The sequence below is a fragment of the Notolabrus celidotus genome, chromosome 24, assembly GCF_009762535.1.
Source record: "Notolabrus celidotus isolate fNotCel1 chromosome 24, fNotCel1.pri, whole genome shotgun sequence".
NCBI lineage: Eukaryota > Metazoa > Chordata > Actinopteri > Labriformes > Labridae > Notolabrus > Notolabrus celidotus.
In genome coordinates, this window is record NC_048295.1 from 5322306 (window position 1) to 5338792 (window position 16487).

A 16487-nucleotide genomic window follows, 5' to 3' on the forward strand; every position below is an offset into this window, starting at 1 on the left:
TCCAAATTCAGCCTTTCACTTCTCTTCACTGTTTTTTCCTGGATGTAGAGGCATGACATTGTTAGAGAATTGCCTTTAGTGCAGTTTTAAAGCACAGCATTTACCCGTACGCCTCATGAGATGTTGCTAGATCCAGTGAGAGTTGAAATCCGACCTGCAGCTCTTTTTGTCGCCTGTCATTCCTCGCTCTCTCTTCCAGTTTTCCCCTCCAATGAAGTTGGATGAAGTCGGGGTATAAAGTCGGATGAAGTCGGGGTTAAAGCTTCATCTGTTTGCGTTCACACATGCGGCTGTACTGGAATATTTCAAGAGCGCTTTGGGAGTTTTGTGCATGTGTGAACAGGGTTGTAGCCGCCCCCTGCTGGCCCATTGCATATTCAAGACCTTGAGACAGAGTATACAGTCTTAGTTTAATCCTGCTGTGTCTCTGTGAAACACATCAAAGATAAAAACAACCTGAATGACTTCATCTTCTCTCAAAAAGGAAACTGTGTCTCTCCAAAACAACAATACACACTCACACACACACACACAGTGCCGACATCCCCGGCTATTCACAGAGTAAAGTTTGCTCTGCACAAACAGGACTGCCTCGCTCCCCCTGCTCCCCCTCACACACACACCCCTTTACTCCGACCCGCCTCTCACCCCCCACCGTCCGCTCTGCACACACTCCGGTCAGCGTGCCACTGTGTGCCGATGTGTAACCGCTCCTCTCCTCTCTTGTCTCTCTCCCACCATGTGAAGCTTTGTGAATCCGAGCTGCCTGTTTGAGTCCGGATCATCGAGTGGTGATGCTGAAACAGTGAGTTAGATCACCTGTTTTCTGTTTGTGTGAGTGTGTGTGTTCCTGCTGGTTTTGTGCGTTGTTTTAAATCTCTGCTTCTCTCTCTCTCTGCTCGTTTTCTCCTAAAGGCTCATTTCTCCTTTAATGATCTATAACGTGACCTTTAACCTCTCCCTCCTCCCTTTTTAATCCTCCATCTCTAACTTCAGAGTGTAGCATGTGGAGGGTTAATAAAATGTGTGGAGTGATTTGAGAGAGGAGGACGGGGGAACAGCCCCCCAAAACCTGGATCAGAGTCCCACGTCTGGATCTTAAAATGTACTTGTTCAATGTGCATGGTTTTCTTTCCTCTAACTTTAACTCTGGTGTGTTTTTATAAAATCTTGTATACACCTTTAGACCATTCTTTATTTGGTTTCTTTCACATTTAAGTAATTTCACTTGCAGAATTATTCAAATTTTGCAGGATTGTATCTGTTATTGTCCTTTTTCCTTCCTTCTTTTCATCCTTTCTTCAGTTTCTAACTCTCTTTTGGATGCATACTTCTGCAAAAGTTGCTTTCAAAGAAGTAAAGCTGAGTTTTCTTGAGCCTGATCAAACTTTTACCGAGCATGAGCCACATTTTGCATCTTGTTTTTCCTCTTAAAGCATGAGGAGCTGCTGCTACCTTGTTCTTGAGAGTAATAGGATCAGAACTGACTCACAAATATTGAGCAGATTAATCTCCTTTGTGGTTTTTGAAGTGTTCATCATTACAGGACGATAATAGTCTGTTTCCCGGCATCACAACAATCTTTTAAAATGTGCTCTGATGAAATATGCTCTCTGTTTGCACAATATCAATATGTATCTGTACTTTTTTGTCCCGGCCAGTCATGCACAAATTAAAATACCTAAAATAATTTGTTTTCTGCAGCAGCTACACGCACTCAAACTCAAATATTTTTAAACTTCTCTGAGGAGCTGAAACATTTTTATTTATTCCCCTGCAGCTCTGTCTATCAAAGCTTGTGTTCCTGCATGTTTCAGAGTTGAAGATCTAACATTTCGTCATCTCCCTGGTTCTAAAATCATCCATGTGCACAGCGAGAGGAAGAAAAGGAGCTCATGTGACTTCATTCTTCACCTCGGGAACAATCTTGGACTCGCTCCTATTTTTCCTGACCCAGATCTCACTGCCCGGCTGATATCAGAGTTTGAACCCTGGTCATGTGACAGCAGGTGGTCCCGCTGTGCTGGGTTGTAGATTATGGAGTTTATACTCTTCTCTGCAAGGTGACATCTTTAGGTTTAGTCAGTCAGGTGTGGAAGTGGATGCATTAGTCTTTGGAGAAAGTTAAACTTGTTTGTTGCGCATGAATTCTCAGACTCTCAGAATCTGTGATTACAAACTCCTCCCACCACGCCAAGAAGATTTGCATCAATGTACCTTCAGCTTGCTTAAACTTTGCACTTCATTGCAGTCTCTTGAGACTTGCTCCTTGAAGCTGCATTGCTCCTTTAACACTCTTTTTACTGAACATGTTAAAGCTTAAAATGCCGTTCATATTGTCAGCATACGTTTTATTCATCCAGTCCAAAATTCAAATGAATAATCCTCGCTCTGCAGTACTCTAACAACTAAACAGAAGTTGGCAGTGTGACTTCTATGCTCGTCATATCGCCAGTTACTGTATCCGTTACATATCCTCTATATTGTCATTTTGGAGCTGCAGAAATGTAAATGCACGAAATACAATGCTACCAACGCTGACCAATCACAGAGCGTGCAGCCGCGTTGGTTACACTTTTGAGTATAGGTGCACGTCAGGTTACGTATGTGGGCCTCTTCAGGGCTACATGATCGTACGACGTAGTTACGACACAGAAGTTTATCTCTCAACTTCTTATTTCAGAACACGTCTTGCTTCAGGATGACGTGACATGCACGTTGAAATCAGTCATGTTGGCATGTTGCCGCTCGATGTTGGCGTGTCATTGCGGCTGTGAATGCGTCCCTATTTCACATATTTAATCTTCCTCTGCAACTTTCTCTCCGTTTCTTGTCTCTTGTCTTGCTGTGAAGCCATCCTGAAAGCGTCGTCCATCTGTTTTCCTCCACCTCTAACTTAAACCCATGTGACCGCAGCAAAAGAGCGACATTAGCATTTGTTTGGAGCTGTTTCTCTGTCACCTGATAAATGTAAATCAAATACTCACTCTCCTTTTAGCTCTTTCTTTTGGCTTGACCAGGAGAGGAGAATATATATGTGTGTGTTGGCAGTGAATTCTACAAAAGTTAGTAAAGTTGCAGAGAGGAGAAAGCGAGGGATGCAGGAGGTTTGTTTGTAGTCGTCTGCTGTGTTTGTGTTGTTTTCCTGAAGAAACAGAGTCGATGATAGACGAAGAGACAGACGAGTGATAGGGGGAGAGGGATCGGTGCAGCTGTGAGCCTCTTTAGGATTCCTGCTCTCTACCTCCTCTCGCCGGGGCCAAACCGGCATCATTAGGTTTGGCAAATTACCCGGGCGGCCATTGTGGCGCGGCCATGGCACGTTAGTGTGTCTTTTTAACTGTGGCTAAACTCAGTCCATTCACTTGTAAAAGAGAGCACCCATTGGCAGATAGTTGGCAGGTCGCACAGAGAGGCCATTCACCCCGTAGGAAGGAGCTGAGAACACTGCCTCGGAAATGGTCTTCTCTGAATATTTTGATGGAGAGACTCTGGATGCCCTCTCAGTTCACATTTTACTCCAACCAACAAATCTCCATCAGCTGCCCACGTCTGAAATTTATATCTCTGCTCCTCCTGGGTTCACTTTGAGGAGTTTAAGTGAACAGGAGAGTTTTCTTTAAAGGTTTTCTTTCAGGAGCAGCTGCTGTTTTGTGAATCAGAGGAATTCAGAGAGAGGAATCTCAGGTTTTCAGGGGGGGGGGGGGGCGTTCGGGGGATTCAGTGTTTCTTTTAATGATATCTGGATGAAGTCCAAGAACAAGAGAGTTCAGACAAGAGGCTGATACACAAAGGTCAGATGCTGTACTCGCTCCTTTTCTTCATGGTGCCGTGGAGGAACAAATTACGGAGTGTCTGAATTAGGGAATAATTACTTGCAATTAATTTCCCTGTCATATATCACCTCGGAGAAAAGGGTTCATCTTGATTTAATGGAGCTTACTAAAAAAGGAATTCCTTTGTTTTTAAAACAAAGCCCCGTTTTTACATATTTGGGGGTCTGAATGACCCGGAGACAAAGAGCTTGGACTTGCTCCAGTTGTTCCAGTTGTCAGCAGTGAAACAGGCTGTAATGGCTGCAACATAATCCCTGTGATCAAAGTGCAAAGTTCATGTTTCTGTCTCTGACGGGTTCAGACTGTAACTCTGAGAACCTCACAGAGAGGATCCCCGCAGAGAGAGAGAGAGATCTGGTTAAAGAGGAAGATTATCTCTCTTTAAGGGAAGTGAGTTCACCTTGCAGGACTCTGGAGTTGCTTGTCTACCTCTGCCTTGCACGATGTGTTTATGTGTAACTCTGACTTTAGAGGATTAACTGCAAGCTTGGAGTCATCAGTATTTCAGTCAGGACCACTCTCATCATAAAAAATCATTATTTGCATGCATTAAAGGGATATTTCAGTTTTTTTGAAGTGGGGTCGTATAAGTTACATTAGGCTAGTGCTCCTGTAGCCACAATGAGTGCTGGTGAGCTCCCAGAAAATTCCAAGGTGACCGGCAGGCAAGCTGGGCTACAATTCTCTGTGGACGGGGACACCTCTTAAAGTTAAGAAAATATGGTCCATCACTCATCTGTATTTTTTGGCTGTCGTCTAGTCGATGATACGATGTGCTGGATGCATGATTTATGCCTGAAGGTAAATAAAGAGAGCTCTCTGGTCAGTGTTTCTCTGACAGCTCTTAAACCATGTCTGTGTTTCCTCCACCCGGCCTCATGTGATGTTTGAGCTCAGCGCAGAAGACCGACTGGCAGAGACTCCAGTGAGGAGGATTAGTCTGGAGGAAAATCACACTGTGAACAGAGCTGTGCTGGAAGATCAGAAATACACCTGTCAGACTTATTGATACAGAGAAACCACGCCTCAGACTTCTCTTCTGGGGGTAAATCCACAGCAGCAGCAGCAGTGTGGAGGTCACATGTCCCCTCCGTGTTTTTTTCCCTTCCCACAGTCCAAACACACTCACATGAATCAGAGACTCTGTTTCTAATCTCTCCTCAGATTGTCGAAGCTTTATGCTGTTTTTCCAACACATGCAGCGACATGAGGAGATGAATGTTCCAACACACTCCTGGCACCAGAAAAACAACATGACTGGATGTGAGAGAGCTTTCACTTCCTACTTCCTGTCAACACTGACTCTGAAATCTGAAGCACAAAGAAACAGCTGACTTCTTAACACCTAAAAACTTATACAGGATTACAGGCCAAGATATAGATCGTTTGGTGCTGGTTTGGCCTTGTGTTTGTCCTCCCAGTTTCCTGCTCCATGCATCACTCTGTTCTCTTGATAAAGGCTTAAATAAACTTTAAAAGTAGACCTTTAAGCGCCTACCTGCACCTAAAGATTCTGCAGAATCTGTGTGAGAGATGAAGGGAAGGAAGGAGGAAAGTTGAAAGGGCATCAGAGGAAACCAAGAAGAAGGTGTAGGAGGATGTGTAGTTTCACAAAAGCATCTAAACTGTCCTGAGTTTATTGATTTAACCTTCTCAAACTGTAACCGAGCTCTCTCTGCACCGATCACACAGCGAGTATCTGCATCCTTATATTCCCGGCTGCCCCTGGAGAATCTGACTGACGTCTGCTGAAAAGATAAATCCCCAGAACACAAGGCCTCTCGCCGGCCCGCCTTTGCAGGGCGAGGGGGAGCGTTGGCACAGAACAAAAGCGGGGCCAGCGGTGGAGGCTCGGCTCCTGTCGCTTCATTAAGCAGCAAAAAACCTCTGCTTCACTCACATTCAGTCCTCCTGGAGAGCCGCCGACAGGCTCACATTCACAGGAAAACCTTTTCTGCAGAGCGAGGAGCAGCTGCAGGGAGACGAGTCAAAGGAGGGAGGGAGGGAAGGAGGGAAGAAGTTTATCATATCTTTTAAACTAGAGAAGAGCTTCAGTGGTTTCATGTAGAAGTCTGAAATCAGGTAAATCAGATCAGCTTCTTCAGATACCGACTGAAACATAAGCTTCTTTGAACTTTGACCCCAAAGCTCACAGGGCTTAAAACAAAAGCATGACCGATTGCAGTATTGCGTTAATTCAGGTGTGGGTGTAGCAGTTTTTGTAAAAACCGAGCACCTGTATTACCCACAATGCATCTAAGATTTGAGTGTGTCGTACCTGCAGCCTCATGGTGTTGAAATCACTTCATTCTGACTCCACAGCTCCACAGTTTGTTGTGTTTTCAACCTTTAACACTTCAGGGTTTCATAAAACTTTTCTTCCTCAATGCAGTCGATCTCCACAAGGATTCATAACTCACATTACACCTGTTGATTCAGCATTCAGAGATCATGAAACTTACCATTTAGATGAGATTACATCAAACTTTCCTGCATCTTGTGACACTTACTGTGTCAAAGAGCTTATGCTGCGTTATGAAGGCTAATCGTCATCGTATCACCGACTCCGAGCAGATTTGATGAACACAAACGGATTCTGATGTTGACACAAAGACCCCTCATGGGGCTCACAGCTCAAAGTTCACACCCCCCGTGTTTGGCTGCGGGCCCAGCCTTGTCTCTGAATGCCTCTTCTCAGTCATAAAGATTTCTGTTGACGGCGCCCTCGGCTTCAGAGTCGGCCTCAGAGAGATTGGCGGCTCGGGGCCTTTTGAGGTGAATTAGCCGTGACCGGGTCGTGCTGACACGACAGAGAGAGCAGACAGTCAGAGACGGCAGAGGGGAGGAGACGGAGTCAGATGGATGGAGAGAGCAGGGAGGGATGTTTATGATCACCAAAGTAAAATGTTCCTGCAGAAACATCCGTATCCTGCTCAATTCCTGCACAACAAAACTTTGCATTTTAGACTTCTTCTCCTCTCCTGCAGGTGTTTCCTAAGGACCTAACAGAGGACTGGATGTGGTTGTAGCTATGTTAACGTCAGGGTGGGGGGCATGGTCTCTCTCCCCCTGCGGCCTCCTGCTCGTTGTCTTCTCGTCCATGTGTCTGTCCCAGCAGCCGGAGGTCAAACCGGCAGACTGCAGCAGGAAAGAGCATCCTGTCGTTTCATATCAAGGTGAGTGTGTCGACGCCTGCAGGGTTTCCCTTCATGCAACAGAGAGATATCTCTTCCTCTTTGTTTGGTCTTCACTCACCTCATCTCCTCCTTCCTCTCGTGCAGCATTGAGGCCTTGGACGTCAGAGTTTTCCCACCGAGGAGCAAAGGATTTCTCCCAGCTGGCCCTGGACCTCAGCAGGAACCAGATCGTAGTGGGAGCGAGGTGAAACACCTGACAGTTCAAGAAACATGCAGCATGTTGAATCCTGTGCTAACATAAAGAATCTCTCTCACAGGAACTTCCTCTTCAGACTGAGTTTGAGCAACGCTTCACTGATTCAGGCGACAGACTGGTCACCTGATGAGGAGACAAAGCGCTCGTGTCAGAGCAAAGGGAAGACGGAGGTAGAGGGCTCAGTTTTTGATCACTTTATCAAACATGAATCAAAGAGGCTTCTCGTTCATGAAATCAAAGTGTTGGTGTTTGTTTCTCTGCAGGAGGAGTGTCAGAACTACGTCAGGGTGTTGTTGATAAGCGGGACGACGCTCTTCACGTGTGGGACGAACGCTTTCACCCCCATCTGTGTGACCAGGCAGGTTGGTACCAAAGACTGAAGAAAGAAAGGTCTACACTGACTCCTTTTGGTTTCTTCTGCTGGGTGTACGCTCTGGGAGTACGAAGAGGGGTGTTAGGAAGAAGATGGAAGAGCCAGGGTGGGACACTTGTTAAGCTAGAGCTCACCTCTGGCTGGTTTGGGTGTACGCTCTACCTCCCGTACTTCCCCCTTTTCATGAGGGAAGAGAAGACAGAAAACAGAGTGCCTAAAGAGATGTTAGGAAGTAGAAGGCTGAGCACAAGTGAGAGGCCCGTTCAAGCTAGTGCTCACCCCTCCCAGGTTAGGGTGTACGCAGTACCTCCCCCACAAGAGACAAGTCTGTAAAGAAATGGAAGAAAGAAGACAAGTGTGGCTTTCATTTTTCGTACGTTCAGTATTTTAAACGTCCTCTGTCCTCTCTCAGATCAGTAACATGAGTCAGGTGTTGGACTCTGTGAACGGCGTGGCTCGATGCCCCTACGACCCGCGTCACAACTCCACCGCCATGGTCACAGAGCGCGGTGAGCTGTACGCGGCAACAGTGATCGACTTCTCCGGACGCGACCCGGTGATCTACCGGAGTCTTGGGAACATGCCGCCGCTCCGCTCTGCTCAGTACAACTCCAAATGGCTGAACGGTAAAGACAAAACGCCGGTTCGTCCCTCTGCTCGCGTGGTTCCTGTTTGACTCGTGTTTTCTTACCTCTCCGTCCTCAGAGCCTCATTTTGTGTCCGTGTACGAGATCGGTCGCTTCGCCTACTTCTTCCTGAGAGAAACGGCGGTGGAGAATGACTGTGGGAAGATGGTGGTGTCCCGCGTGGCCCGGGTCTGTAAGAACGACATGGGCGGACGTTTCCTGTTAGAGGACACCTGGACGACCTTCATGAAGGCTCGGCTGAACTGCTCCCGCTCCGGAGAGATCCCCTTCTACTTCAACGAGCTGCAGAGCACGTTCTACCTCCCCGAGCAGGACCTGATCTACGGGATCTTCACCACCAACGTGTGAGTGATGAACCAGGAAGTGATTTACGGCTCTGTCCTTCTTTTGATCCTGCTGGTATCTCACCTTGATCATCCTCTCCTCTCCTCTCCTGTAGGAACAGTATTTCAGCCTCTGCTATCTGTGCCTTCAACTTGAGCTCCATCACTCAGGCCTTTAACGGACCCTTTCGCTACCAGGAGAACCCTCGCACCGCCTGGCTCGCCACACCAAACCCCATCCCCAACTTTCAGGTAACTTTACAACACACTGCTCTCTTTGCTGTCCTTGACTTGCAAATACTGGTTTCCTTATCACTACTATCACCCTGATAGGATATTACATTTCTCTCCTCCTTCCCCGTTTTCTAAGTGTGGGACTCTGGAGGAGGGCGGCCCCGGAGGCAACCTGACCGAGCGCAGCCTCCAGGACGCACAGAGACTCTTCCTCATGAACGATGTGGTCCAGCCGGTCACCATCAACCCCCTGTTCACCCAGGACAACCTGCGTTTCTCCAAGCTGGTGGTGGACGTGGTGCAGGGCCAGGACAGACTCTACCACGTCATGTACATCGGCACAGGTGAGAACGACCCGACAGAGGAGGTCCAGACTTTGGAGAGGGTGTTAAATGAACACTTCCCTGTTCTTCTGTCCAATCAGAATACGGCACCATCATGAAGGCGCTTTCTACAACCAATAAAAGCCTCCATGGCTGCTACCTGGAGGAACTCAGGATCCTCCCTGAGGGGAAACTGGCTCCGATAAAGAGCCTGAGACTCCTCCACAGTGACAGGTCTCTGTTTGTGGGGCTCGATGACAGGCTGGTGAAGATCCCGTTAGAGCGCTGCTCCAGCTACCCAACGGAAAGGTGAGGTGACACCATCTGCTAGTCTGGTAGATCAGCAACTCCCATGATCTGAGAGGTGAAATGAAGTGTGGTGGCTCTAAAGAGAGTGTTGTAATCTGCTGTACAAGATGAATAACTCACCTTGGAAATGTTCAGTAAGATATACGAGCCTGCTGCAGCTACAGATTTAAATGTAAGGCTGGCTGAAGCATCGCTGCAATAAACGCTGACAAAGATGATTATGTTAAAAGCCCCGTTAATTTAAACAATCTGCTGTTGTAGCGGCCAGTTTACAGTTTGGCAAGGTATTAAATAATCAGGCATTACAAGAGTTGGATCCAAATAAAGTCTCTGCTAAGATATGTTGACAGTCTTACTAAACATTGATTATCCCGACTGAGTATCTGCTCTCCATTTAGTCACTGTTTGGAGGCGCGGGACCCGTACTGTGGATGGGACCTCAAACAGAAGCGCTGCACGACCATCGAAGAGAGCTCCAACATGAACCACTGGATCCAGAACATCACAGAGTGTCCGGTAAGTCTGATTTATACTGGAGTGCAGAGTTTCTAGGCCTCTCAGGGCCTCAGTATGTTCCTTAATTAACAAAATAATGTCTAAAAAGTAGCTTTCAGATTATTTGATTTCCTTCTGCTCTGCATAACTCTCTTGTTTCTTTTTATACTAATGTAAAAAATGTCAAAAGGATGCTCTGTTTCTTAAAATCAAATTACAATATTATGGTATTATCTTTGTTATACTCCCATTTGGACAAATATTGGTGCATGAAGCTGTCGATGAACACTGAAGTTTAAATCCCCTCTGCAGATGAGGAATCTGACACAAGATGGCGGATTTGGTCCTTGGGCTCCATGGACGGCGTGTAACCACGATGACGGCGAAGGCTCGGTCAGCAGTTGCATGTGTCGGTCCCGCTCCTGTGATGGACCCATGGCCCGGTGCGGAGGATTCGAGTGTAAGGGGTCGACTATTCAGGTTGCAAACTGTTCCAGGTACACACCTTCAACTCAGTCAATTTAATTTCTAGATTTTAACCTTCAACCATCAATTCAAGGCAAGCTCTGACTTTAAATATTTCTTCTTGGATCGTTGAGGAGAGTTGAACTTGTTGTGTTTCCTATCCTCAGGAACGGCGGCTGGACTCCTTGGTCCTCCTGGGGTCAGTGCAGCAGCAGCTGTGGGATTGGATTTGAAGTGAGACAGCGGTCCTGCAACAACCCCTCGCCTCGCCATGGGGGCCGGATCTGTGTGGGCCAGGGTCGGGAGGAGAGGTGAGGAGGAGTCTTCTAACTCTTGTAAAACATGTCTAGATATGAAGTATTGATGGACATCAGTGTCTTCATGCGTCTCTGTGTTTCCAGGCTGTGCAACGATAAGAAGCCGTGTCCCCTGCCTATGTTGTGGACAGCGTGGGGCCCCTGGGCTCACTGCAGTGCTGAATGTGGAGGCGGGGTCCACTCCAGGACCAGGACCTGTGAGAACGGCAACACCTGTCCTGGATGTTCAGTGGTACAGCCATACTTCTATATATATAAACATTTAATGTTTAAAAGGAAACAGGGACCTAGAGAAAACCTGCAGTGTACTAACAACCTTCCCGGTCTGGTTCTCCAGGAGTACAAAGCCTGTAACCTGGAGGCCTGCCCTGAGGTGCGCCGTAACACCCCCTGGACTCCCTGGATACCTTTCAACGTCAGCCATGATGGATCAAGGCAGGAGCAGAGGTTCAGGTACACCTGCCGGGCCCTGCTCCCTGACCCTCAGCAGCTCCAGCTCGGCAAGAAGAAGCTGGAGACCAGATTCTGTCCTAATGACGGGACCGGAGCGTGCCAGACAGACTGTGAGTACAGGAACCAGACAGGGTGACATATGAGGAATACACTGACCCTGCAACTTCTCCTGCTGTGTGTTTTCAGCTCTGGTCGAAGGCCTGGTGAAGACAAGCGGTCAGACTCTGTCTCAGCCTCAAGGTGTGCGCTGGGGATCATGGGAAACATGGTCCACCTGTTCGCAGCAGTGCTCCAGAGGCTTCAGGACGAGGAAACGCAGCTGCATGACTGCAGAGGGTCGGACCAATCCCAGCGCCTGCGTGGGATCCCCGGTGGAGTATCAGGACTGCAACACTCAGCCCTGCCCAGGTAGAAACACACACACAAACACACACAGCTGTACAATAGCAGGTAGATACTTTAACACAGGATCTGCTTCAGTGAATGGAGCCTGGTCTTGTTGGTCCTCCTGGTCTCCCTGCTCCTCCAGCTGTGGAGGGGGACACTACCAGAGGACTCGGACCTGCAGTAACCCTCAGCCTGCGAGTGGAGGAGACATCTGCATCGGCCTGCACACTGAAGAGGCGCTCTGTAACACACACACATGTGAAGGTACGATGAGAAACAGCTGCATTTGACGTAAAAAATGTCCTGATGTAGTGTTTTAACCCCCTCTGTCCTTTCTCGTCTTTCGTCCTCAGGTTGGGGCGACTGGACAAGCTGGGGGGACTGTGATGATGAAAGTCTGCAGCATCGCACTCGTCACTGTGGGGAGGATCAGGAGCCAGAGTCCGGTCTCTGTCAGGGGAACATCACACAGTCTCGGCCCTGCCAGCCTCACGAGGTGCCCGGTGAGCACACAGAGGGGTTTTTTTTATAAGCTGTAAATTTTTCTGCAGACTGTTGCTGATGTGAGGGGGAAAAATCCAGTCGGAGTCACACAAAGGTTTAATCAGACGCAGTAAACGCTGACGTGTTCCCTTGGTAGAATTAAAAAGATGAATTAAGTGAGGTGTCAGCAGAGACTCGATGAGAACAATGAAGCTTTTTAGAAATTAACTTGTCTGTTTGATCTCTCTCTCTTTCTGCAGTGATTCTACCTCACTACGATTTTTTGTCTCTTCTTTGTCTTTCTCAGTTATTTTACCGGGACAGGAGAACCAGAGCTGTGGGAGTGAGTGAAAACAAATTACATCTCCACAATAAATGTGTTTCCTTCCTTGTGCACACAACATTTTGTACTTCAATCTCCTGTTGCAAAGTAAATCTCAACCACTGTGGTTTCATCACTGTCTCCAGGCATGTGGAAACACAATGTTCCTGCTGCAGAATGTTGCATGATGTAGATAAAGTCAAGGTGAAAAGTTTGGCGTTCTGAGCATGCTCAGTAGGGCTGAGTTTATGCAATCCAAAAAAGTAGATTTAAGCACCCCTTGTTGGCAACGTGTTAAAAGTTTTCTTCAAATGCATGATCAAAATCAACAGAAACATAACTTTTGTTGATATTTTCTGACACTACAAGCCTTTAATTTGTTCCCAACCTCCTCTCCTTCTACCTCCTTCTTGTTCCAGCCTTCACTCTGTTCCAGTTGGTCGCTGTAGGTTTGGCCAGTTTCTTTGCAGCAGCATTACTGTCAGCGCTCACCTACTCGTACTGCCACCACCTGAACCGCCCGTCTGCAGAGTCAGCCGTCATCCACCCGAGCACCCCCAACCACCTGACCTACAACAAGCAGGGCAACGCCACGCCAAAGAACGAGAAGTACATCCCCATGGAGTTCAAGGTGGGCTGATTTCTCTGATTCTTCATCTCAACTCTCCCGTTGTCACCTTTATCGGACAGGTACAAACTTTCTTTATGTCTCCACTCTTCAGACGCTCAACAAGAACAACCTCCATGTCAACGACGAGACGTGCAACCACTTCCCCTCCCCGCTGCCCCCCACCAACATGTTCACGACCACTTACTACCCCACCAGCCTGAGCAAGTACGACTACCACCCGGACTCCCCCTGCAGGACCTACCTGCACAGCTGAGAGGAGACCACAGTCTGAACATGAACCACCTGCAAGTGTCACAAAATACACCTGATGTTAGACTCTAACCAAAACACCCAAATTTTGCAGATTTGCCTTGACACCTTGAGGTCCCACTTCACTTTAATATCTTTCACAATAACGTGCCAAGAATTCAGATATCTCCAATTTTTAACAGCAACTAAAAACCAACATCTTGAAATCTTCAGTAGCATACTTTACCTTCATCCACAGACCTCATTACAAACAGTCTCAAAGGGACTCTTTCAATGTGACATTATTGGCTCTCTATTGAACAGAAGTTTATTTGTGGCAACAGCTTACAAGAAGTTCAACATGTCTGCAAATTCATGTTGAAATAACAGATTTTGGATGGTTTTATGAACCCAGACTCATTCTATTTGGTTTTAGACTACTTCAGGAGGGCAAATTGATGACACTAGCTGGGATGTTCACAAAGATCTTGCAGCTGAACTCACACACAAGTAACACAAGACCGACTTTCACTCCCCTTCTGGTCTGAACACAGCTTGAGTGCTCTTTTTTTTCCACAGTCCTGCATGACAGCTTGTAGTTGTTTCTTCATATCTTTGAAAGCTTTCTTCTTTTGCTTGAGGAGGGATCAGTTCACCGGTCGCATGGACAATGAACGCATCTATAAGGAGGAGCTATTCGAGGAACATTTCTGGGATGCATCTGTGTGCAAGCTACAATGACACAATTACAGCGGCATAAGCTAGCCTGCGTAAACCAACTTTTTTCACCCTTTCCTCTTCAAACACCCACCCTGAGGTGCTCAGTTTGTGCTCAGGGCAAAAGCAGGGTGGGAACCATAACTCCTGGGCTTCACAGAGACTCCAGACTTTGTGAGAACCTTCATTTCCAGGCGGGGACTAATACTTATGGTGTTTTTATTGGAACTACCTGGCGTGGACACTTGAGTGCAGGTTGCCTGAAAAATATGGAGGACTGAAAAGAGACTTGTGCTTTAATTTTTACTCTTTAGCCGAACAACACTGAAGAGGACACTTTGTTTGACTCACCTCACTTTGTACTGTACAATGTTAAACATTTGTCGGATTATTTGAGGTATCTCTGGGGTGTTCCATGGAGATACTGTATTTTGAGTATTTGGATTTTGTGAGATTATCGGGCATTTCTTTGTCACTCTCTTTTCTCTTTTTCTGACATACATGCACAAAGGTTATTGTTCAAAAATCACCAAATATACTGCAGCAGCGAAACTTGTAAATATCACAGCCTCACACCGGAGCAGGATTGTTTTCAATATGTGTTGTACAATATGTATCACTGTGATGGTTTTAAGTGGATTCTAGTGCTTTTAAACCTGGGCCTTACTTTTTTTGGGGGGGTCTAAATGAATTCCAATGTAACTTGGTTTCAAGTCTTTACAGTTTATTTTCAATGCGTGAAAATTAACGGAAACAACAGTCACGTAAAACAAGACAAACAAGCCTTTCTGATTTGAGGAAAATCTTCAGCAGTGAAATTAATTAGAACTTTTAACAGATTTCCTTCCAGATAAACTTTACTTAACTTTGTTCTTTTAATTTAGGAAAGAAAAGAGGACAGTAACTTTATTTTAAAAACTGAAACTTGGGTGAATAAGATAAATGAACATCCCATAGTTAAGCTAGGACCACTTCAGTCAAAAACAATTATTTATTTGCAGAAAAAAAGTTATATTTGGCGGTATAGCTCTGTTCTGAGAGCTCCCTGCCCTTCCAAAGCCTGAGGCAGGGAGAGCACACCTCCCCTCTCTTTCATGTGCACAAAAAGCCAAGGCAGGGAGAGCATCAGCAAAGACCCACAGGGTACCAAACAGAACGAGCAGGATCCTGCACGTAAGATCACAGTATAAACTCTACATATAAAACCTTTAAATGTTGTTTGAAGCTAGATATGTGTTTTTCTGACACATCCTGGTCCAGTTGTGTTAATATTTAAATCCCATGCTGTTAATTTTAAATTGCAGATCTTATCTTTTTGAAGTGCGAGCAACGTGAATCTAATTCAGGTGTCTCTGTGATGTAGCATGAAAACAAGAACAGCCCTGATAAGATGTGTTTGTGTAAGAGTGACTGCATGCACTGACACTCTAACACAAATATCAGCACGTTTTTGTAAACTCTACAAACATTTTTGTGTGTATAATATTTCCCAGATGGTTGAAATGTTAGTTTTTAAGAGGAATTTTGTGGAATTATCCCTGAATTAATTTGTTTTTCCTCCAAATGGACGCCTTTTGATGTGAATTTGACTGAACACTGCCTTTTGGACACTCAAAACGTTTGGTACTCTATATTTTTGTATAATGTACACTGTAAAAAAGATGAATAAATACATTTTGGTGCCAGTGTTTCGCTATAAGCTGAATACTAGTTGAATTCTGTGCTATTTTGTATATATTTACCTAAGACACTGACATTAATGAGAGTTCTAGTAGAAAAATTAAGTCAGCAAATGAATGAAGCACAAACAAGAAGACAGGACTTAAAGTGACCCTCTCTTGTCCTTAATAATTTATTATCCTGGAGAGGAAAGCCGCGCAGGTGTGTCACTAAGAGCTCGATCTCCTCCATTTCTTCCTTTACATCCTGTTTATGATGTTTATTTTTCATGCCTTCAGGTTAAGAGATCAAAACTGTTGAATAATTGATGCTAAAGGAGTACCTGGTGGAGGAGCAGGAGATGATTCAGCCTCACATCCTCGGCCTGCAGAATCTGGATCACGTTACGGCAGGTAGTGTGCTCTCACACCTTCATGAGGTGGGATAGGGGGTTAATGGTGTCATTGATTGGTTTGTTTTGGCATCACAATTAGTTTTAAAGTTCTTTACTTTGGGTTGAATACCAGAGATGTCTTAAGTATTTGAGGGCAGCAGGAAGTCTTAGTTGTCTGGATTTAAATGAAGCGTTGTTTCAGCCTGAAAGAGCTTCCTAAAGATCTGTCCACTATCAGCAGATTTTGTGCTGTCAGCTCCTATTGAAGTGCGTGAGTCATCTTTTGGAACCTATAAGTGCTGGAAAGAAGCGCTCTGACATCAAAGATGCTCCAAGCGCATAAAATGCATGTGTTGGACACAGGCCTTAATGGTTACTCGTAGTTATTTTTAACCACTTGGTGTTCCTATTTTTCTCTGTACACACACTTTTAACAGTTGAAAGTCCAGTGAGCAGCACTACTATGCCATCTAACCTTTCGTAAAGGTATAGACCACA

General features: G+C 45.9%; 1 protein-coding gene across 2 annotated transcripts; it reads left to right on the plus strand.

Moving 5' to 3' along the window:
* Positions 1-653: 653 nt before the first annotated feature.
* On the plus strand, positions 654-15641 carry LOC117808449 (semaphorin-5B-like). Of its 2 annotated transcripts, XM_034678205.1 has the most exons (21): positions 654-805; positions 6824-7012; positions 7118-7217; positions 7291-7399; positions 7493-7591; positions 8015-8228; positions 8308-8593; positions 8689-8824; positions 8943-9150; positions 9231-9438; positions 9837-9954; positions 10246-10430; positions 10566-10709; positions 10800-10947; positions 11053-11278; positions 11355-11576; positions 11649-11819; positions 11909-12058; positions 12346-12381; positions 12780-12991; positions 13083-15641. In XM_034678205.1, exons 2-21 carry the CDS (start codon positions 6868-6870, stop codon positions 13242-13244), a joined length of 3279 nt encoding a protein of 1092 aa, XP_034534096.1. In that variant the 5' UTR covers positions 654-805; positions 6824-6867; the 3' UTR covers positions 13245-15641. The 2 variants fall into 2 exon arrangements, with proteins under 2 accessions (XP_034534096.1, XP_034534095.1); XM_034678204.1 differs by having other exon boundaries at positions 690-805; positions 10800-11278.
* The last annotated feature ends 846 nt before the right edge of the window (positions 15642-16487 follow it).